Genomic DNA, 24,584 nt, shown 5'->3' with positions numbered 1-24,584 from the left:
TTGTTTTTATTCACCATTTTGTGAAGTTAAGTTTCAAATCCATGTAAGTCACCTGATTTAGGAGGTTTCACAAGAGTCACCTGACTTATAGAATATTACAAGAATACCCCTCTCCAGGGGCAGAGTCAAGATGGCAGAGTAGAAGGACTAACCTGTTGTAGCTCTACCCCCATAGCCCATAAAATACCTGTAAAACAAATTCTAGAGCAGCAGAAGCCACAAAACTACAGAGTGAAAGAGATTTCCAGCCCAAGATAGCCTGGAAGGCTGATAGGAAAGGTCTATTACACCAGGCTCAGAGTGGAGTACAAACAGGACTGGAGCAGGCTTCGGGGAGGGAATCATGGGTAGCAGCTGTGGTTCCCAGATTTCTCAACCCACAAATGCAAAGACTGCTTCAAAGGTCAGTAAGAAAACTCTTTCACCTCTGGCTCCAGCCCTGGTCCTAGGGTGACTGCAGCCACTGGAGCAGTAGCTTCTACTTTTGGAGCCCTGGCCTAAAGACTGTAGGGGAATTGAGCTACTGATCTGGTTCTCAGCCCTGAGGGGCAGTCCTGGGATGAGGAGGAGCACTAGTGTAGTGGAGCTGATGGTGACTGTGGAGAGGGAATCCTATTCACAGATCCTGGGCAGATAAGAATGTTTATGGTTGCTCATAGAACAGAGCACAGGCCAGGAGAGAAGTAAATACCTCTACCTTGATTGTGGCACCTCAGAGGAACTGAGAACTTACAGGTCCCTAGAGTATACCCTCCACTTCACAAAGGACTCAAAAGTCAAGTAACTGGCTGAGAAAATTCCCAAAAAAGGGGAAAAATAAGACTATAGAAGGTTACTTTCTTGATGAACAGATATTTTCTTCCATCTCCTCAGATGAGGAAGAACAAAGCATCCCATCAGAAGAAGACATCAAAGTCAAGGCTTCTACATCCAAAACCTCCAAAAAACATATGCAATGGTCTCAGGCCATGGAAGAGTTCAAAAAGGATTTTGAAAATCAAGTAAGAGAGGTGGAAGAAAAATTGGGAAGAGAAATGGGGGCAATGAAAGAAAATCATGAAAAGTAAGTCAACAGCTTGCTAAAGGAGACCCAAAAATGGTAAAGAAAACAACACCTTTAAAAATAGACTAACCCAAATGTCAAAAGAGGTCCAAAAAGCCAATGAGGAGAAGACTATTTTAAAAAGCAGAATTGACCACATGGAAAAGGAGGTTCAAAAGCTCACTGAAGAAAATAATTCTTTAAAAATTAGAATGGAGCAGATGGAAGCTAATGACATTATGAGAAACCAAGAAATTACAAAACAAAACTAAAAGAGTGAAAAAATAGAAAATAATGTGAAATATCTCATTGGAAAAACAATTGACCTGGAAAATAGATCCAGGAGAGATAATTTAAAAACTATTGATCTACTTGAAAACCATGATCAAAAAAGTGCCTAGACATCACCTTCCAAGAAATTATCAAGGAGAACTGCCCTGATATTCTAGACCCAGAGAGTAAAATAGAAATGGAAAGAATTCACCTATTACCTCCTGAAAGAAATCCCAAAAGGAAAACTCCTAGGAATATTGCAGCTAAATTTCAGAGTTCCCGGGTCAAGGAGAAAATATTACAAGCAGCCAGAAAGAAACAATTCAAGTATTGTGGAAATATAATCAGGATAGTACAGGATTTAGCAACTTCTACACTAAGGGATCGAAGGACTTGAAATATGATATTCCAGAGGTCAGAGATAGGATTAAAACCAAGAATCACCTTCCCAAGAAACTGAGTATATTACTTCAGGGGAAAAAATGGAATTTTAATGAAATAGAGAACTTTCAAGCATTCTTGATGAAAAGACCAGAGCTGAATAGAAAATTTGACTTTCAAGTACAAGAATAAGAGAAATATGAAAAGGTAAACAGGAAAGCGAAGCCTTAAGGAACTCATTAAAGTTGGACTGTTTACATTCCTACAATGGAAAGATGTTATTTGTAACTCATGAGACATTTTTCAGTATTAGGGTAGTTAAAGGGAATAAATATGTGTGTGTGTGTGTGTGTGTGTGTGTGTGTGTGTGTGTGTATGGGTAGGTATGTGTATATACATGGGTGTATGCATATATATATATGTATATATATACACACATCTACACACACACACACACACACACACATATATATATATATATATATATATATATATATATATACATACACACACATAGACAGAGGGCACAGGGTGAGGTGAATATGAAGGGAGAATACCTAAAAAAATAAAATTTACTGTTAAATGGAATGTACTAGGAGTAAGAGAAAGGGACAGGTAGAACATGGTAAATCATCTCACATAAAAGAGGGAAGAGTTTTTGCAATGGAGGGGATGGGGGGTGGGGGAGATGAAAGGAAATAATTGAACCTTACTCTCATTGGATTTGGCTTAAGGAGGGAATAACATACACTCAATCGGATGTGGAAATGTATTTTACCCTGCAGGAAAGTAAGGGGGAAGGGGAAAGGAGAGGGAAGATAATAGAAAGGACAGCAAATTGGGGAAAGGGATAATCAGAAGCAAACACTATTGTGGGAGACAGGTCACAGGAGAGAACAGAATAAATGAAGGGAATAAATGAAGGACGAAGGGAAATGTGGTTAGTCTTTTACAACATAACTATTATGGAAGTGCTTTGCATTGTTACACATGTATGACCTATATTGAATTGCTTGTTTTTTCAACGAGGGTGAGTAGGGAGGGAGAGAATATGGAACTCAAAGCTTTAAGAAAATTTAAAAATTGCTTTAGCATGTAACTGGAAATTAAGCTCTACAGGCAATGGAATATAGAAATCTTTTTTTGCCCTACAGAAAAATAGAGGGGAAGGGGGATGGAAGAAGGTAACAGGTAGGGTATAGAAGGGTAATAGAAGGGAGGATAGACTGGAGGAAGGGGTGGATGGGGTGCATGCGGTCCTGGGGTGGGGGTGGGGAGAGATGGGGAGAAAATTTTGAATTCAAATTCTTGTGGAAGTAAATGTTAAGAACTGAAAAACAAATAAATTATATATTTAAAAAAAATACCCCTCTCCCTCTCACTTTGGTGTCTCTCAACCGCCCTTCCATTAATGAGAAACCAGATGTCCCAATCCGTAAAATTCTGTGTTTCCTGTTTTTCCCTCCAAATTGTACGTTAACTGTGAGAAACCAAGCTTCTGGGTCTTTGGCTACCAAGAGCCTTGGACCTGGTTTGTTTTGCAGCTGCATGCATTGCCAAATAAATTGTTGCCTGAATGTAATTACTACATTTCTCTATTCCACCAAAACATACAGAATGAAGCAATTCTCTCATTGGGAGTGAGATATCTTAGCTGAACAGAGAGAGAAAGAGAGAGAGAGAGAGAGAGAGAGAGAGAGAGAGAGAGAGAGAGAGAGAGAGAGAGAGAGAGAGAGAGAGAGAGAGAGCCCCTGATCTCATGTAAGGGGAAAATTCTCTGAAGTCTCTAATGCAGCAATCTGAAGATAGGGATGTGATGGAGACTGCCAGCTCCTCTCTAATCTTTCTTACAAGGAATTATTCAGGAGAAACAGCATAAAAGATGAAAGAAAGAAAATACAATTAAAAAAATTTAATGCAAAGAGAGTAAGAGATAACAGATAAAAAACCTGCAGCTTTTGTTAATATCCTAGTGCAGTGTTGATATCCTAGTCATGTTAAGAGAACTTGAGGTATGTCCCCACCATGTTAGATATACTTTCTGGAGTGAACTTGTAAGAAAACAGACAAAGTCACTGGAGATGAACAAGTTTAAATAGATTGTGATCAGCATAATTGACCCATTTCATTGCCATCCCAGACCCGCGGGCTCAGATAAAGGGATCCTCTATATCTTTATTATTTCTTGGAATGGCTCAATCTTGAAACTAGCCTCCATTTCAGGATAGAGTGAATAGACACACACAATTCCTCATATCTGGATCTATCTCAACCCCAGTCCACTCTCAAGACCCCCCACAGAGAGCAACAAAGTTGCTTTTCTCCACATTCCCAGGCCAATTATAAATTATCAAGCTTCTGTCTTCTCCTTGAAAGATACAAACTGCTTTGTTCTGCTTCCAAGTCCAGCTGGAAGAAGTTTATAATCCTGTCTGACTGTCCGCCATTTTTCTTTTTTATTTTGCACTTATAAACACAAGTAGAAAATGGCTTGTAATCAGAGCCCACTTGGCCAACAGAGGATATTGTCAAAGCAAATTGTCAGTCAGCAGATGCCTGCTCCTACCGTTGCGCAGTAACAATAAAGCTTCTTTGTATTGTCTATACTTTGAGAGCTGGGGGTTTTTCCATGATGGATATAACTCGTTATCTGGGAGATTCTAAAATACAGGCTGTGAGATGTCATGAGCTTAGCACTTGTCTGAGGCATCTCGATCCCCCATTTGTTTCTTTGCTTATTTTTTTTAAACCCGTGAGTAAGACCCCTTTATTCCTGATTCTGTTTGGGGTTGTTTCTGTTTTGGATTGGCTGGGTCCCAGAGTCAGAACCCTGTTCTGCTTTGCGCCAGCTGAATCCGTACTGGAGCCCTGTTTTTGTCTCCTGTCTGGGCAGGTTCCTCGAAGTGAATGTGGAAGGAAGAATCTTTTTTTTTAAATCACCTGCACTCAAAACAATGTGCCACATTTAGAAATTATTGTTATTATTGTAGATTATTGTTGTGCATGGCACGGCCTATATTATCTGCCTATTCCAGGCCAAGTGTGTTTGTCTCTTTAAGGAGATGTGCTTGAAGGCTTGAAGCTTCCACAAGACTCAACCCTGGAGGCAAACATCAGCCACCAGACGGCCTGCTGTGAAAGCATCACAGTCTTGTATTAATGACTCCGAAGGTAGAAGTCCTGTAGATCAGCATACTCCTCTGCGGTCCTTTAGTCTCCTCTCCTGAAGTGAATCATCTATCAGAACTCTGACTCCCACCTTCCCAGAGCCTTTAGTAGGGGGAGAAGCTAAACCTTTCTTCCCCAGTGTGGGTGGTGAGTTAAGAGCTGGAGAATTCTAACTTCCACCTCCTGAAGGCAGAGGGCCACCTTGGCAGCTATTGCCATGGGCTGAGCTGTAAATGAAAGAAGATATCTGAACAAGCTTTTCCCTGTTTTCCCACAGATTTGTGAGGGGGACCAGTCTTAGTTTAAGTAAGTTATAGTTTCCTCTAATTGTCTCTGTGATTTGTTAATCTCTCAAGATTTGAAGGTTTTATGGACAAGTGCCATGATAGGGGCAACTTCCCACTAGGCAATTTCCCTGAAGGAGGAATGTTTGATCTCAACACTTTATGAAAGGAAACAAATGCTTGCAACCCTCAGTACTAAATTAAAACAAAAGAAAAATGAGAATCTCTCTTTGAACGGCACACTAAGCCTTCCACTGTCACCTATATTTTTTCTTCGGTCTCGTTGGTTTTTAAATATGAAAATGGATAAATGTCAACAACATTTGTCATTTTTCTTGCATTTATCTCAAAAGCAGAAGTAATGGATAGAATGGTTGGCCTGGGGTCAGGAAGACCTGATTTCAAATCCTGCCTCAGACATTTGCCAACAATGTGATTCTGGGCAAACCATTGAACTTCTTTCTGCCTCTGTTTCCTTATCAGTAAAATGAGGATAATAAAACCTCCTAGCTCAAAGAGTTGTTGGAAGGATACAATGAAATAACATTTGTAAAGCGCTTTGCAAACCTTAACGTATTGCATAAATGCCTGTTTCTGCATGGCAAGATTGGGTCAGTCAAGAGGACAATTACATTAAATTTAGTTTGAGCCAGTTTTATAACAAAAAATAACTTTTCAGTAGGAAGCTGTTATGATTCCAAACTGCCTGATATTTGAGTCCAGTTTTGAGAAATTTAATGTACTCTTTTCATTATGATATGACTAGTCAAAGTAAAAAGAAAAAATAATGGGAAATAAACAAGGAGAAAACCTCTCACTCATTCCTGAGATTTATTGAATTGAAAAAGACATGAGGACAAATTCAAAACTCCATAAGAGGAAAAAAAGCCAATAGGCATGAGCTTTGGAATACAAATTTGAAAATTAAAATGAGAACAAAAATTAAATAAAGTTTCTCTGGGTTTATTACAGATTATTATTGTTATTGTTAATTAGGAATTAAGAAATTTGAATATTTTCAGCCAAACTAGTAGGGGCTGATCCTTAGAAATAAAAGGGTATCTCATTGATTACTTTTTTTACAGTTTTACTGCTCCCAAATATTTATTATTAGAAGCTTCTTAAGTCATCTTTCTACTCTACTATACATCTAATCATACATGTTACATTTTCCAGATTGAAACTTTCTTCTGTTTTCAGGTATGCAAAATTCTATTTTTTGCAGCCATGACTGTATTGGGAATGCTGTTTTAAGTCAATATTCTCCAATACCCCCAAATTAATAAAACTTCTGAGCATTTTATGCTGAATCTCATAATTTTTAGTGCTATAAAGCAGAAAAAAGCAAATATTCCCCACATAAATCATCATTTCTATATATTATTAACAAAGCTCAGCAGCAAGAGATAGAAAGAGAATTTCCATTTAAAGTTACTATAGATATTATAAAATATTTGGGAGTCTACCTGCCAAAACAAACCCAGGAACTATATGAACACAATTATAAAACACTTTTCACACAAATAAAGTCAGATCTAAATAATTTGAAAAACATCAGTTGGCATGCCATCTTGGGGAGGGAAAAAAAATTTAGGACTTATAAAAGTGATTGTTGAAAACTGAAAACAAATAAATTAATAATAAATTATTATACTAATTAATTATAATCATATCAATTAATTTCTTAATAGTAAATTGATATAAATAAATAATTTTTAAAAAACCATCCATGCTTGTGGGTAGGCCAAGCTAATATAATAAAAATGACAATTCTGCATAAATTAATTTATTTATTCAGTGCCATACCAATCAAACTACCAAAAAAATTATCTTCTAGAGCTAGAAAAAAATAATATCAAAATTCATGTGGAAGAACAAAAGGGTCCAGAATATCAAGGGAATTTATGAAAAGAAATGCTAGGGAAGGTGACCTAGCCATATCAGATCTTAAATTGTTTTATAAAGCAGCAATCATCAAAACTATTTGGTATCGGCTAAGAAATAGAGGGGTAGATGAGTGGAATATGTTAGGTACACAACACACAGTAGTCAACGATTATAGCAATCTACTGTTTGATAAACCCAAAGACCTCAACTTCTGGGATAAGAACTTATTATTTTACAACAACTGCTGGGTAAACTGGAAAATACTTTGACAGAAACTAGGCATAGACCAATGTCTGACACCGTATACCAAAATAAAGTCCAAATGGGTACAAATTTAGGTATAAAGGCTGATACTATATATAAATTAGGGAAGTAACAAATAGTTTATCTACCAGATTTATGGAGAATGGAGGAATTTATGATCAAACAAGACACAGAGTACATTATGAAATGCAAAATAAATAATTTTGATTACATTAAACTGAAAAGTTTTTGCACAAAGATAATGCAACTAAGATTAGGAGGGAAGCAGAAAACTGGGAAAGAATTTTTACAACTAATGTCTGTGAAAAAGGCCTCATTTCCAAAATATATAGAGAACTGAGTCAAATTTACAAGAATACAAATTATTCCCCAGTTGATAAATGATCAAAAGATATGAACAAGCACTTTTTAGAGGAAGATATGAAAGCTCTCTATGTTCATATAAAAAAATTATCTAAATCACTGTTGATTAGAGAGATCCAAATCAAAACAACTCTGAGGTACCACATCACACCTATCAGATTGGCTAATGTGACAGAACAGGAAAATGATAAATGCTGGACAAGATGTGGGAAAGTTGGAACACTAATTCATTGCTGGTGGAGCTGTTAGCTGATTCACTGCATTCTGAAGAGCAGCTTGGAACTATGCCCAAAGGGCTACAAAAATGAGCATACCCTAGAAGCAATATTGCTTCTAGGACTATATCCCAAAGAGATCATAAAAATGGGAAAAGGAAAGTACAATAATATTTCTAGCAGCTCTTTTTGTGATGGCCAAGAACTGGAAATTGTAGTGATGCCCATCAAACGGGGAATGGCTGAACAAACTTTTGGTATATGAATGTAATGAGATACTATTGTGCTATAAGAAATGATAAACAGGTGAACTTCAGAAAAACCTGGAAAGACTTATTTGAACTGATGCTGAGTGAAGTGAGCAGAACCAGGAGGAGAATATTGGTCACACAAACAGCCATAGTGTTTGATGACTGACTTTGATAGACTTCTCAGCAATGCAAGGACCTAAAACAATTCCAAAGGACTCCTGATGGAAAATGCCATCCACATCCAGAGAAAGAACTATGGAGTCAGAATGCAAAGCAAAGCAGACTATTTTCTTTGTTTTATTTTTCCTTTCTCATGGTTTCTCCCATTCGTTTTAATTCTTCTATGCAACATGACCAATGTGAAAATGTGTTTAACAGGAATGTATATGTAGAGCCCATATCAGCCTGCATGCCATTTTGGGGAGGGAGGGGGAGAAAATCTAAAGCTTATGGAAGTGAATGTTGAAAACTAAAAATAAATAAATTGAAAGTTATAAAAAAAAAAAAAGCAGACATTCATCCACTTTGGAAAATAATTTTCTAATATTTTCATGTATACAACATAGTATTTCTAGAGTTATTTTGGCTTTAGTATCCAGTCTTTATAAAACAATAAAGACCTTGGGAAGTCAGAAATCTTATTTTTTAACTTAACTTTTGTTTATGCAAATTTTTTTATTTAATGTAATCAAAATTATTCATTTTACCTTCTGTGATCTTCTCACATATCTTTAAAGAAAAGTCTTTAAGAAAACCTTAAGAAAGAAAGCTTCAAGCATCTTAAACTGAAAAGCAAATTAAAATCATGAATGACCTTATGTTCTTATGGAAATTCATGATCCTTTAAAAATGGTCATTAAAAAATTGGTTTTATATTCTAAAACTTTTGTATCTAACAGTTGGGGTAAAGAGAGAATGACCTCTTCGGACCCAAGTAGCTTCATTTTTGACTTAGCTTCCATTTCAGTAAAAATTTAGCAATACTGCCTACTCTTAGTCTGCTTTTTCCTCCCTTCCTAATTTTTAAATTCTTTTAAAATGTTTTTAAACCTTCATTTACAGCAGCATCCTTCTTATCATTACAATGAGCAAGGTTTCAAGATGTCATAAAAACATATCTAAGGACTGTATATTTGATTCTATCTCTCTTTGAATGAAACATTAGCTTATACTTAGTAGGTTTATTACCTGGCAACTTGCCTTTGCTTTTTTCATTTTATTTTATATTTTTGAGTGGGGAGGTATCTTGTAGTCAGAATCTACTTTTTTGTCCATTGAGAATTTTCCTAGGGTGAACTGACCTCTCCTTGCCTTGCCATGGTTTATAACATTAATAAACAGTAGTTGTTACTGTTGTTTTTAATTCTAACTTGTAACCCAAACTTAGAACAGTGGGTCTTCTTTTTTTTAAAACCACAACATAGATACGTGGATCTCTGATTGGACAATTTCCCTCTATATGAAAGATATTTAAGGACTTTTCTCCCTTCCCACCAAATGGAAAGATAGTGATTTATAGCAGTTATTAAAAATTAATTTGTTCCTAAATTCATTCAAATTGTCTAGGCAGCTAGAGCATTGGACTTGGACTTAGGAAGTTCTGAGTGGTGGCAAAGAACTGGAAACAAAGAGAGAGTCTACCTTTTGGGGAATGGTTAAACAAATTATGGCAGATGAATGCGATGAAATACTATCATGCTGTAACAAATGATTTAGAGAAAGCTTGGAAAAACTTCTATCGAGTAAATGCAGGGTGAGATAAACAGAACTATGAAAATAATATGGGAGATGACTACAACACTGTGATGGAAAGCAACTGTGAAAGACTTAACTTTAAGGTGATGATCAATCACTAAGCCAGATGATTCGTGTTCTTTACCTCTTGGCAAAAAGGTGATTGAAAGTTCAGAATGAGGCATTTTTTGAATGGCCAATGTGTGTATTTGTTTTCCTTAACTCTCTTTGTTTGTTATTAGGATGGCTTTGGAGGGTTGAGGAAGAGTTAGACACCAGTGAGGGGTGGTTGGGAAATAGATTTTGATATGAAAAAAATGAAGAAATGAAAGAAAAAAATCAAAGAATCATAAAAAAAGAAGAGAGAAGAAAATTCAGAAGGGGCTGTAGACAAGAAGCATAGTGCTGAAAATGCCATATTAAATTAGATATGCCCTTCTTTTCAAAAAGATGTACACAATAAAAATTTATAGTATCATTTATATACAATACTCTTTGCTGTTCTTTGTATATTGAAGTGGTCATATTTGTTGGCATTTGTAAAATTTATAGCAAGTATTAAATTTTAAAAAAGAATAATAAACAAGCTTTTTTCTGGTTTTTGGTGAGCCCTATCATCATTTTTGTAAAATCTTACAATGTCATTATTTCATCTTTGTGTTTGTTAATGTTGCTCATTGACCTTTGCTTTGAAGCATGTTATAAGTGGAATGATCTGTTAATATATGTATGCAAGGTGGAATTAATAGACTGGAAAAAAAGAAGTTAGTATTTTGAACCATCTTACAAGGACTTAGTTGGTACAAAACATGGAAGTATTTAATGTAACATTATTACGTTTTTCCTTCAGCTGAAAAAAAAAGCCCAACATCTTGTACTATTAACATTAACATAGTGTTGCTGTTTTCCTCCCAGCCTGATTTAGTAATTTTTCTTTGCCTCATTAATGGGGACATCCCCTGACTACTTCTTAAACAGGCCTATTCACTGAATAGGCATTACCTCACCCTAAGTGAGTACCAAATAGGCCTTGGTCTAAAGGGGCCAAGGTTTCCCATTGCATCCTGGGTCATCTCAAGTCATCCTGATGAATATCTGGTCACTGGATCCAGATGACTCCAGAGGAGAAAGTGAAGTTGGTGACCTTACACAGCTCTCTCTCACTCAAAACAAAGTCAAGTGCAAGTCATGTCATCCTTTCTCTGATGGCATGGTCTTCTTCAGCAACAAAGGATGAACACAGCAACCACAACAACAACAAGTAACAACTTAGTTCTAAATTGTTAACAGTAGAACTTAATGTGTGAGGTGGAATATTTTGGAACTATTGATAACATTATAATTACATGTTATAATAATTCATAATTATTATGATTTCACTCTGATATTGGTACAAGCATTTATGCTGATGCATCAACAATCCATCAAGCAAAGAAAGACACCAATTGTAGTCTATAGGAAATGCTGCCTTCCATGTCCACATGCTAACTCAATACCAGATGAGTTTAGCTTGTTGGAAAGCTTGGGGTAATACTATCACAAAAAAGTGGTAAGGTTCTCTGACAAATTTCCCATGGTTTTGTTTGCCTTTGAATAGAAATATTTCCCATCTGTTAGCCTGTGGGTCTGGTTATTAAACCCCTTGCATAGTGTGGAATTATGACTCATCAATTGGCTATTACAAAAAGATTTCTGACCTTCAACCTAGATCAAACAGACCTAAGGAAAGCTTATTTCTACATAGATAAAAAAAGTTAGTCTATAACTTGTAGATTCAGGCTTAAGATTATGATTTTAAGATTAAGATTCAGATTAATTTAATTATAAAAATGTTCTTGCTCTTTCAGTATATTCCTTTTTTATAGGAAACATCCCATATACTTTATGATAAATTTCTCTTTAATTATGTATTTCTTAGTCCACAATAATGAGAATGTAGGAGTAGAAAAACTTTCTTAAAGGAATTAGACATTTTTAAAAAAACCCTAAGATTTACATAGCATTTACTATGTGTCAGGTATTGTGCTGGGTACTTTATTACTCTTATTTGTTTATTATTAATTCATTTTATTCTCACAAAAACTCTGAAGGGTAGGTGATTTTATTATCCTCATTTTACAGGTGAGGAAACTGAGGCAAAGAGAGGTTAAGTGACTTGCCCAGGATCACACAGATAGTAAGTATCCTTGGCCAGGTTTGAATTCCAGACCTGGCACTCTATTCTCCGTACCACCTAGCTGTCCCAATTTTCTAATTATTGTTTGTGCCAACATTTTAGTAACCTCAGGAATGCTGATGACAGGTATGAAGTCTATTAAAGGAAAACAACAGGTGAATCTTGGTCCACAAACCCACCTCAGAGGACCCTAAGGACATGGACTCATTCAAGGACCCCTTTGATCCATATGAAGAGAACCGGACTTTACTTAGGTGCACCAAGAGCAAAGGGGGAATATTTGTGATTGAAACAGTTAGAAGATATTAGTTGCTTCAAATTTCCTTTAGAAATTTAACATTATCTCTTCAACTCTCCCTGTATGTCAGGCAACTAACACTGGGAAGCCTGCAGAAGTGACTCAAGTAGTGAATCTCCCACCATAGGAAACTTTTGTATAATGGTCCTTTGAATATGTATTTGTAATTGTTTGATTATATTCAGGATGAATTGAAGCTTTCCTTTGGAAGAAAACTATACTGTTACAGTTACTAAAAGACTTTCAAAGGAATTTATTTTTGATTAGTTATCTATCAGTAGTGATGGATGCCGTTTGAATGGAACTAATTTCAAAGGAAATTTTCAAGGCTTTGAAGATCCAACAGCATTTTCATTGTCCATTACACTCTGAGTCTACAGGGAGCAATTGGATGACAAAACAAAATTCTTAAGAATAAGACAGCTAAGGTATGATTTGTGTTAACCCTGTATTTAAATGACCAGATGTTCTTTGTATCACTCCAATATGTATTGGGAAATCTGCTAACAGAAAGCAGAGCCTAGTGCCACATGAATTTTTCAGGATGAATCTGATGCAAATGGCACTTTGACCTGCAGTTACCCCACACCCAACAGCTCTCCAATAAACAGATGAGAGAAGAATCATGGCGAGGCACTAGTGAAATGTATTAAGTCTATTCATTAACGGATAATCAAAAATTTTGCCCAAACCACATGACACTCCCTGCCAATGATCTCAGACCAGAAGACCAGGTCTACATGAAAACTCATTAATGGGAAAAATGCACTTTAGCTTTGCTAGACCTTAGGACCCACTAATCATGAATAAAATTACCATTTATTATCAAGGCCATTAAGACATGTACCTTAGATGTGGATCCACACATCACACTACAAAGCCATCAGATACCTTTGTCTCCTGTTCTGTATCACTATACTCCATTGGAGTATAGGGCAAACAAATCCAGAATGAACACATTGGCCTGCTTTACTCTAAGTCACATAACAACCAAAGACAAAAGCTATATCCAATTATCTGATTTAGACATCTAGTCTTGGGTCTGCAATAATATCTATACCTATATTCATTTGTGCTTTTTGTCATCCCCTCTTTATCCTATCAATATCCTCCAGACAGAGGTGTCTGATTTAGTATGATGTGTGGATCCATATCTAAGGTGCCTGACCAGAACCTCTCTGGCTCAAAGTTGTCCAGTTACTCCCCTAGCTCCTGTTCCAAAAACTCTATATGTTATATTTATAAAGTTATCAAAGATGAATGTCATTGAGTGAAGTATTAACATTTCAAAGTAGGGCATGTGAAGGTTCAAAGAGAGAGACTCCCATTTCCTCTTCTGTTCTTCCTTGAAATTAGTCTTTACTTCAGCGAAAACTGAACAGACGTTTCTCTGCATTTGAGTTTGCTCTCATTCCAATCCATTTGAATGGCCGTGGGAAAACAACAACTAAACTAGAGAAGTTGCTTTGATCCTTGCTCTTGAGAACAACAAATTAAAACAAAAAATCTCTGCTCTTTACCTGAAAGAAACCATGTGTTCTATTCTGCTTCCAATGCCAGTTGTAGTTTAGAACACAAACTAATTTTTCTCTGATTTTATTCTTCATTTGATTACATATAATATATGCATATATGTGTATATATGTATATAATGCATACACATATATCCATATATATGTACACACACATCACACATATATTTAGGCATATTAGTAGAAAGAGCTTTTATATTGACTGACAAAGGAAATTGCTCATCAACTGGTGCTTCTCCCTACCATAGCTTGTAATAAAAGTAATATGGTTTCTTTATCTGACATGTACCCTAAACTTAATGAGTTGTGGGATTTTTTTCCATGACAAATGTTTCTTACAGCAGTTTGTCTATTCTCTTCCTTTACCTTTGTCATATTCTATCTTGAAATATGAGTTATGTATGCTTATATCTAATGTTGACTATAATATTGGGTATTCCTTGAGGAAATGACAATTGATTTTTATCTTTGTATGTCCAGGCTTAGCATAGTGCATCACATACTATAGGTGCTGAATAAAGATGTGTCGAATTTCATTAAGGTCAAGAAAATGCAAGAGGAACAGCCTACCCTCCATAACTGTGAAGTTTAGTTAAATAATTATAGTCAATCTTCTTTTATTTGTAGATTAACCATACTATGGATTATCTACAAAAAATGTTAGTCTCAGGCTATCTTCCCGCTGATGACCACCACATTTCCAGGTCATTGTCTCCTGTTATCAGTTGGTATATATTCAGGGAATGCAAACTTATTGTAATATAAGTATATTACATTACTGTTATAAGGAAGCATGTTTTATGTTTATGTTATATTGCATATAAGTAAATGTAGACTTATTTTAATGCAAGTATAAATCTACTAATATATCATTATATATGTGTATATATGTATATATATATGTGTTACATATATATATATACATATATGACATCTGCAAAGTCAAAGAAAAAGAATTTCATACTATCTACTATCTAGAATTAGCTAGGCCTTGCTCAGGATAGTTGAGAGTTGATTATCTAAATGATTATTGAAAGGGCTCAAATGTTTTGCCAGCCAAGACACAAAAATTAGTAAAACTTCTTTTCTATTAACTACATTTAAATTAAACTTGACTTGGGTGAGCAAAAGAACAAAGCTGTAAAATCTGGTTTGTAATATCTTTTTCTGTTTGGGGGGAGGGGACACCAAGCCCATAGCCCTTAAATATTGCCCCTTCCTAAATGGTTGGGACTATGTCTTCCCTCCCTTCTTCATGGCAGCTATGGAGTAGAGACGTTTGCTAAATGAATCAAAATCAAAATCCTTTCTTTCTATGTGCATGGTAGAGTGAGAAGGACAGAGGGAGTGTACAAAGGACTTGCTGCTACAAATATTTTCTCCCATGCTCTTCTTTTAGGGTGGTTTATTGCTAGAATATTGAAAATAGAAGGGGCAAAACAAAATTTATTGCAAGTTCAAATTCCTTGGTTTAAAGAAAAGCAAAACCAGAGTACTGTGGAAATAATGATGAGGACAATAATAGCGCTTATATAGAGACTTAAAGTGTACAAAACGAATATTTTTACATTTGATCGTCACAACCCAGGGAGGGAGAGAATATTTTTATCCTCCTTTTACAGATGAGACAACTGAGACAGACCAAGGTTAATTGACTTGTCCAGGGTCACACAGGATCTGAGGCTGAATTTGAACTCAGGTCTTCTTGACTCCAAGTCCATCATGCTACCTACTTTGCCATCTAGCAGCCTCTCAGCATTCAATTTGGAGTCAGACAATATGTGTTCAAATGCCAGGTCTGCAACTTATTACCTAGTGACTTGGACAAGTCACTTAACTTCTCTGGGCCTCAGTTCCTTCATATGTAAATTTAGTAGATTAGAACAGATGATCTCTGAGATCCCTTCCAGCTCTACATCTATATCGTATCTATGAAGCTTAGGTTGGTTCACTGATAGAATAGGACTTCTGCAAAGGGTATTTTGTCATTGACCTGCTTGGGAGGAGGGAGTATAACTTGCATCTAATCTGGTCCTGAGAAGTTCCTCTCAAGTGTGGATCCCTGAGAAGAGCCCCAGATCTTACCACAGAAATTGCCAGAATCAACAGAGGGCTCTTGTCCAGTGATCAGGGTGTAAATGTCAGGATTATGAAACTTCAAGCTCTCCAGAAAGGCAATGGCCCCAGTTTTTCCTCGAGTCTTCAGCACATCCAGCAAGTATCCTATGAAACAGAAGGATCATTTTACAGGCAAGAGCATGAACTAGTCTCACTACAGAATAAGTAAGGTAAGAGCATCTAGTCTTTGGTGGGGGTGCAAGGGATAGGTCTTGAAATGAAATCTGCCATCCAGGAATCCCTGAAAGGGGACCATACTGGCCCTTTACTATTACTGTATAAGGGAGGGCCAGGATTTGGTCTATCCTCCCCAGCAAGTCGATGTAACCACAGAAAGTAAGGGACAGAAAGGACTCTTCCCATGGGTACCATGTATATCTTCAAGAGAGTGCATCTCAAGTTTATTGGGGGAATGTTTTATAGCTATATTATACTTACCTACACTTTCATATTGGCTATACTTGTGCTTACTACACTATCTTAGTAAATGCTTGGCTTGTGAGTTGTATCACATACATGTTTGCTTTCCCACACCATGCAGAAGGATGGCATTCTTAATCCCCAATCAATATATTGAAATTCCTCAAGAAGTAATCCTAGGATTTTAGGATTATAGTTCTAAATGCTGAAAGGGACGAGGGAATCATATAATTTAGCCCTCCCCTCCTTATTGTACAGATGAGGAAACTGAGCCTGAGAGAGGCTAAGTGATGCTCCCAAATTCATAAAGGTAATTTGCAGTAGAATTGGGATTCAAATCCCTGATTCTAAATCAAACCCTCTTTTCTCTGTGTTGCCCTGAGTACTACCTTTTTCTCAAAATCCCATTTTTTACTAATGAGAGAGCTCTGACCCAAATTCTTTGACTTCCTATCCTACTAGAGATGAATCTCCAGTCTAGGTGAAATGGGTTGCAACATTTTCCCTTTTGTTTTGCCATTTTATGATCTTTACTTCAAACTATAGGAAGTCCATGGAAATATTTCAGATCTGCAGGTGATTCTCAGTATCAGGCCTGGATCCCATCACTGTAGATTCTATTACTTAGTCAATCTTATTTAGCATACATTTGGGCTTTCTGCAAAATTATGCTAACAAACATGAAAATATATGTCAAATAACTCCAAGAGTTGCATCTTCAGATTTTAAGGGGAGAAAATATGGTTATATTCATGTTAAACACACATAAAGCCTTACAAGAAAGAAAATAGACATTCTATTTACCAGATGCCTAAATGTACCTCCCAAAAGTAAATAATGTCCATTCCCTAATGTATCATTATATACTTATGCCACTGACCCAGGCATACAGAGAATTGTCTAGGCATAGCTGAAATATCTCCAAGGACATTTGCCTAAATAGACTATACGTTTTCAGGGAGATGGAATACCAAGTAGCAGCCACTACATTTGTAGCTTTAACCCCCTAGAATCTAAATAGGCAAAATATGCTTCCAGTTCCTAGAAGCCATGACTCAGAAGTCTTGTACACAGAATTCCATTCCCTTCCCCACCATCATCTCCAGATGCTCCAATGCTGAGCCTGGAAAGATAGCAATTCAATGGCCTGAATTGAATTGTCGAACCCAATGCTAGGCATGCAAAAGACACAATAAATACTTGCGAGCTCAATTTGGCTCGTGAGGAGGACCCCAGTCCCAGATTCTCACCTACTCTCATGGCATTGTTAGTGAACTTTGGACTGTGCAAAACTTCTTCCTCATCCAGCTGATCTAGCACCTTGGCCTGTCGGAGGTAGGGGGTTAGTCGACTGGGGCAGACATTGCGAACGATCTTATATCGGTGGTTCTCCATTATCTCCCACAGGTTCTCCTCATCCAGGGTTGTCAGCTCACAGTCTTTGGGCCATCGGTCTGCCATGGCTGGAAACTAAAAAAAAAAAATAGGAGAACAAGAGAAAGAGGTAAAAATAGGAGATCCAGCATCAGTAAAACAACACTAAGGAAGCAGAAAGGTTGTACAATTAAAGTCTATACTATTCAAATTCTCTTTCTACATTTCTGAAGTAGAAAAGGAAAGGACTGATGCAGGGGCCAGGGGTTAGAGCTGCACAATTGAGAGCCATTTATGACATTTATGTTTCTGGGGATACACAGACAAAAACCAAAATAGTTCCTGCCTTTAAGGACCTTACATTGGATCAAAGGGTACATGAATAAGTATAGACAAAAAATGCAAAGTAAATAAAAGTTAATATTGTCAGGGAGCATTACCAGTAGTTGGGAAAGGGGGAGGGAATGAGAAAAGGCCTTAGGTAGCACGTATTCACTGAAGTGAGCTTTGAAAGGAAGCTAGGGATTCTGGGAGGCAAAGATGAACAGAGATGTGGAACATAAAGAAGTTCTCTTTGGTTTGTGCCTGATGAGGAGTAATGTGCAATCAAGGTGGGTTTCTGTGTTCACTTCTGTGTCACTGATTTTGATGAAGATGATGAGAGTGAGACAATTTCATACGGTCTCAATAAAGGTCTCCCTCTCTACCCAGGACAAGAAGAAGTGAGTTGGATGGAGGTCCAACTGAATGACTGAGGGAGAGGGGTTGTGTAATTTTCTTTTCTGGATGTCTTTTGTTCTTTTTTATAATTGGAAAAAAATAACTTGCATCAAATGTAATGAGACTTTACTCTTTTTAAATTTCATATTCTGGATGTCTTTTTTGTTATTCAATTAATTGGTTAAAAACCATTCATATCAAATGCAATGCAACTTTATTCTTTTTTAAAATTTAGTATACAAAGGGACCCTTGTAGTCTTTGACAGAGAAAACCAGAGCAGTTTCATTTCATGAATGACAGTACAATTAAAGCTAAAACAATTTGAAAAATCCTTCCTATAGTATACCTTCAAATAAAGCAAGAAAAATAAATGGCAATCTTTCCTAATAGCCAAACATATATGTGTCTACTCTGTTGGACTTTGCGGGCCAGTTCCGTGTAACCCAAACAGCACATGTGTGTGTAGGTGTGTGTATGTGTGTGTGCATGTGTATTCTATAGGATAGAGGTTCTTAATCTATTCATTTCATTTTTTTTAATTGCTGAAGTACTTGACCAATGCAGTTTAGAGCACTACAGCATTACAAGATGGTTTTACTTAATTGTTTCTTAGAAATAGCAAGAACTTTTACATATGGTTTCCTTCAAGTCCCAGCTAAAGTCCCACCTTCAGCCTTAACCAGTTCACTATGTTAATCTTAGTGCCTTTCCCCTGAGACTACCCCTAATTTATCCTGTATATATCTTATTTGTACATAATTGTTTGCATGTGGTCTCCACATGTGAGCTCTTTGAGAACAGAAAATGTCTTTTGTCTTTCTTTATGTTCCCCTGCACTTAGCACTTAGCCCTGCTAGGTACACAGTAGGTGCTTAATAAATACTATTTGACTGATTGGATATTTGGTTTCAAGAGGACTGAATTATTATAGATAATGTACTTTGAGGCATATGGCTCTTCAGAACTGATTCTCTGAGTTCCAGAGTAAAAGCACCCCCCCATACTTTTTTTTCTGAAGCTCATTTGTATGTGATCAGTGGAGGGGTTGCCATTTTATAAATTTCTAAATTCCAGAGGTTCAACCTTCTTGGCCTTGGATTTCTATTGTCAGGATTAAATTTGTTCCTTGTAGTCTCTCCATTTGACCAGAAGAGGGCACTTTAAACAACTCTACACTGCTCAAGAAGCAGGTGTGGCAGGTGTGGAAACACTGTGATAACACAATACTGGATATGGTCCTATAGATATTTATTCTTCTTGTAAGTAAAAAAAAAATGTTTTAAATATAATGTAAAATTATAAAATGTGTACCATATTACAGGTTCACTCTGTATGTGAAAGCATAGAGAAGAATATAGATATTGCCTATACCTATGTAATTTAAAAAAGATTTTTTTCTTTTTCTCAGAATTGCTTTCTTTTTCTCCTAGCTATTTTCTAGTCAGTAGAGGATCAGTTTTCAGATTATTCGGTTGCAGTTTTCCTTTTTTTTTAACCCCTTCCTGCTTCCCACCCAAGTTTCTTTTTAAAAGGCACGGGTAAGAGAATAAAGATTTAACCCTTTATATCTCGTGCAATAGTACAAAGTGCTGGACTTCTATTGGAAATGCACTTGGACAATTCTTCCCCATTTGGAACTTGGTAGCCATCTTTCATTCCCCACATTAAAAACCTAGTCAATGTATCATTATTCCCCAGCTGATTTTTTTTTCACATTCACTAGTCAAAGGGTTACATGCAATTTCTAACTTACAGTGGCAAACACCAACCTTTTTTCTTACTCATCATGTCATGGCTTAGGGATATTTTAAGACGCCTTCAAAATATCTTTCTCATTTGGGCTAAAACTACCAACCTTTCCCAAGGAAGTTTTGCATTTCTGTGAAAGCACTGGTTCTATAGACATACTCCTAAACCTCCGTGTTTAACTTTTTGTTGTTGATTGAAGGTTAGTGTCAAAAAAAGATTAGAAAGGATATAGAAATAAGTTGGTTTGCTTTTTGTTTTTAGTAAAAGTCTTTTGTCCTTAGGGAAGTATAAAACATTTTTTCAGAAATTTGTTAATAACTTTCTTCTGCTTTTCCTTTCTTCCTTCTTTCCTTCCTTCATTCCTTTCTTTCTCTCTTTCTTTCTTCCTAGAGTTGACAGGTACAATTAGGATAAAGTATCTCAGCAACAATCCTTTGTGATGGAATTGAATTAGTCAATCAGTCAATAAAAGATTATTAAGCATCATCTAGTGCCAGACAACGTACTAATGATGTGGAGATCCAAAGAAAGACAAAAGATAGTCCCTGCTCTCTGGGAACTGGTCATCTAGTGGAGGGAAAACCAGTTCTGAGCTCTAGATCCTCACCAAAATAAGGGTCATAAACATATCGGTCTAATTATCCCTGAACTGCCACATTTTGTTTTTTAATTATTATTCTTAGCTGCACTATCTGTATGATTCTTGTGCCTTTAACTTTTGTCTGTTTTTTTCTTTTTTAAAATTAATTTATTATTTTTGTTTTCAACATTCACTTCCATAAGTTTTAAATTTTCTCCACCTCCCTCTCTTCCCCCGTCCCCAAGATGGCATACACTCTGATATAGGCTCTCTATATACATTCCTATTAAACATATTTTCACATTAGTTATGTTGTAGAGAAGAATCAAAATCAATGGAAGGAACCATGAGAACGAAAAACAAAATAAAACAAAAAAAGAAAATAGTCTGCTTCACTCTGCATTCAGACTCCATAGTTCTTCCTCTAGATGGGGATGGCATTTTCTATGGAGTCCCCTAGGATTGTCCTAGATCCTTGCATTGCTGAGAAGGGCTACGTCTATCAAAGTCAGTCATCACACACTGTGGCTGTTTCTGTGAACAGTCTTCTTCTGGTTCTGCTCACTTCACTCAGCATCAGTTCAAATAAGTCTTTCCAGGTTTTTCTGAAGTTCACCTGTTTATCATTTCTTACAGCACAATAGTATCTCATTACATTCATATACCACAGCTTGTTCAGCCATTCCCCATTTGATGGGCATCGCCACAATCTCCAGTTCTGGGCCATCACAAAAAGAGCTGCTGGAAATATGTTTGTACTTTCCTTTTCCCATTTTTATGATCTCTTTGGGATACAGTTCTAGAAGTGGCATTGCTGGGTCAACGTTGTGTTTTTTCTTAATGACCCTGAGTTATAGTTAGTTTCCTTCCAATACTGTTCAGCCTTACTTGCTTTCCTCATTTTGCTGACATAAGCCTCAAAGCAGAAATGACAGAATGAGGAGCAGATGATGTTCTGAGCATGAGAATGGCACTGGTCTTCCTGCATCCAGGAAAAGATCATTAGCAATAATAATCGATATAATACTCGAAGTTTTGCCACAAATATCTCCATTTGTCCTCAAAACAGTCATTGGAGATGATGCTGTTATTATCCTTATTTTACAGAGGAGGAAATTGAGGTAAACAGAGGTTAAATGACTTGCCCAGAGTTATACAGCTGGCGTCTAAGGAAAGATTTGAACTCAGTTCCTCCAGTGCTCTAATATGCTGTGCTACCTAGCAATCTTTAACTACTTACCCATCACCACCTGAGTGATATAGAACAAGGTGAAGAACATGACAAACTTCCACAAGATCCTGAAGCTTGCTACCTGCAAAGCATAGCAGGAGCACTTCACTACACACGAGTCATGAGTCAAACTCTGGTGCCTACATTCTCCTGTTACCTCTAATGGCTTTATCCTTAGAAAAGTACCATGAGTAGAGAAGCACAGAAATATGACAGTACCAATACAGGAAGACAAGATTTTCTTTCCTAGGAACAATGTGTGTGTGTGTGTGTAAACACATATAGGTATATGTGCACATGCGTGGGCATGCATGCGTGTGTGTGTGTATAATCCTAATTAGGATGCTTTGTTTAGTGTAAATGCATAAACCAAAATTGGCTGGCAGGTCCACTGTAAAAAAAAAATCTGATCACAAACTGACTCAGGCTTTTGTTCACCAAAATATATCATCTAAGCACCAGTGCAAAGCACAATCAATATACCGAAAAACACAAGGCTCAGGGGCCAGAGCACAAGTGGCTTCCCCAGTTCTAACTTTACCTGTTTGTTCATTAGGTGCTAACACTGAATATAAAGTCATTCTACAGAGCTAAAAGCAAGAATGGTTTCTCCTCATTCTCTTGCATCCACAGGATGACTTCATTCTTGTTGAATTGCTTTTCAAATTTACATTCTTGCAAAGTCAACACTGACATATTCATTGGAAGTGCTTTTCTGAGTCCCTGTATATTTTATATAAAAATATGTAAAACAAAATTTTTTTATCATTTCTAGTACTCTCTCTAATCCTTCCCCTTCTACAGTCTCCCATGTTCAGTCTCTCTCCCTGTTTAGTCTCCCTCCCTATTTAGTCTCTCTTGCTCTTTCTCTCTCAACTGTGTTCTTGATTTATCATTGCTTTTTCCTCCTTCCTATTTTCCTTCTGCATCTGACTGTATGTCTTTTAAAATGGTATATAACTCTGCTTGGATTGATCATGGATCTACCCTGAGGCAAGGGTACAATTTAATTTTATGATTCTTTTTTAAAGAGAGAGTTGGCAAAGTATCTCTATATATTCTCTCTTTATATTCTTCAAGACCTCTTAAATATTTAAAAACTATTTGTCTAAGAGCAAAAAATATAATCAACTTTTAAATAGCTGTAAACATATGATCTACTGTGTTATCTGCAACAATTTTTAATATTTGTTTTTACATTACCTTTATCACTTTCTTTTTTCAAAGAGTATAAGGCATTTCATTTTTACAACTAAAACAGTAAAATAAGTTTTTGATTAAAGATTCAACATTTAAAATACTTAATATTTAAAACCTAAAATTTAATTAAATTAAATAAACTAAAATTTTAAATAATTATGCATTTATACAGTGTTAATAGTAACCAAAACCAACCAAACCTATAAGGAAAGTAAAATCATCATTATTCTTGGTCCAAACAAGTGAAATTATTTTAAAATTGGTTTTTAAAAATACAGCATTTAAAATGACAGTTTCTACTCTCAGACAAGCTAATTTATAGCAAGAGGCAGCTGGTGGCTCATTAGATAGACTCCTAAGCCTAGAGTCAGGAAGACCTGAGTTCAAATCCAACCTCAGACACTTCTTTTATCTATGTGACCCTGGGCAAGTCACTTAACCTCTAATTGCCTGATAAAATGAATCTGCCAGAGAGAAAATGGCAAACCATTTCAGCTACCTTTGCCAAAAAAACTACCAATGAGGTCCCTACAGGTTGGACGTGACTAAACAACCACAAAATTTTACAGCAAAAGTCAAGTCAAGAATCATTTATTAAGCTCTTGCTGTGTACCAGGCCCTGTGCTAAGTACTGAGAAAGACAAAAACGATCCTTGCTCTCAATGAGCTCATAATCTACTAGAGACAACAGGAAAACCACTATGTTCCAACTATATGTGCAGGTGTATAGTATGTATACACAAATGTATGTGTATAAGTATATACATAAAGGTATGTGTTTATACATATACAAGGTGGGATTTTTGCTCAGACTTGAAGAAAGCCAGGGAAGCAAGGAAGCAGAGACAAAAGGGGAGAGGATTTCAAGCATGGGGAATAGCTAGTGAAAATGCAGAATTGGGAGCAGTGTCTTGTTCAAGGAACAGCAAGGAGGCCAGTGTCATCGGATCACAGGATACATGGAGGGGAATAAGACTTGGAAAGGTAGGAAGGGGCCAGGGTATGAAGGGCAGCTTTTAAAGCAAAGCAGGATTTTATATTTGATCCTGGAGGTAGAAGGGAGCCTCTAGAATTTATTGAATAGGGAAATCACCTGGTCAGATTTGCACTTTAGAAAGATCCCTTTCATATCTGAGTGGAGGATGGGCTGTAGGGAGGAGAGAGGTGAGGTAGGAAGACCAACATGAAGTTTATTGCAATAGTCCAGGCATGATGTGATAAGGGCTTTTACCAGGATGGTAATAGTGTCAGAGGAGAGAAGAGGTTTATACATGAGATGCTGCCAAGGGAAAAGAAAAAGAACTTGGCAACTGATTGGATATG

General features: G+C 36.6%; 1 protein-coding gene across 2 annotated transcripts in view; it reads right to left on the bottom strand.

The window, feature by feature from the left end:
* CARD14 (caspase recruitment domain family member 14) overlaps window positions 1–24,584 on the bottom strand; it is an 86,475-nt gene that overhangs the window by 33,349 nt on the left and 28,542 nt on the right. For both annotated transcript variants that reach the window (XM_072645234.1, XM_072645235.1), the window contains exons 2-3: window positions 17,657–17,876; window positions 15,954–16,091 (exon numbers count right to left, since the gene is read on the bottom strand). In XM_072645234.1, the coding sequence (XP_072501335.1) occupies window positions 15,954–16,091; window positions 17,657–17,867 (349 nt within the window). In that variant the 5' untranslated portion in view covers window positions 17,868–17,876. The remainder of the gene's footprint in view (window positions 1–15,953; window positions 16,092–17,656; window positions 17,877–24,584) is intronic.

Source organism: Notamacropus eugenii, chromosome 2 (assembly GCF_028372415.1).
Source record: "Notamacropus eugenii isolate mMacEug1 chromosome 2, mMacEug1.pri_v2, whole genome shotgun sequence".
NCBI lineage: Eukaryota > Metazoa > Chordata > Mammalia > Diprotodontia > Macropodidae > Notamacropus > Notamacropus eugenii.
The sequence above is the reverse complement of the archived record's forward strand: the minus strand, read 5'-3'. Positions and strand labels throughout refer to the sequence as shown.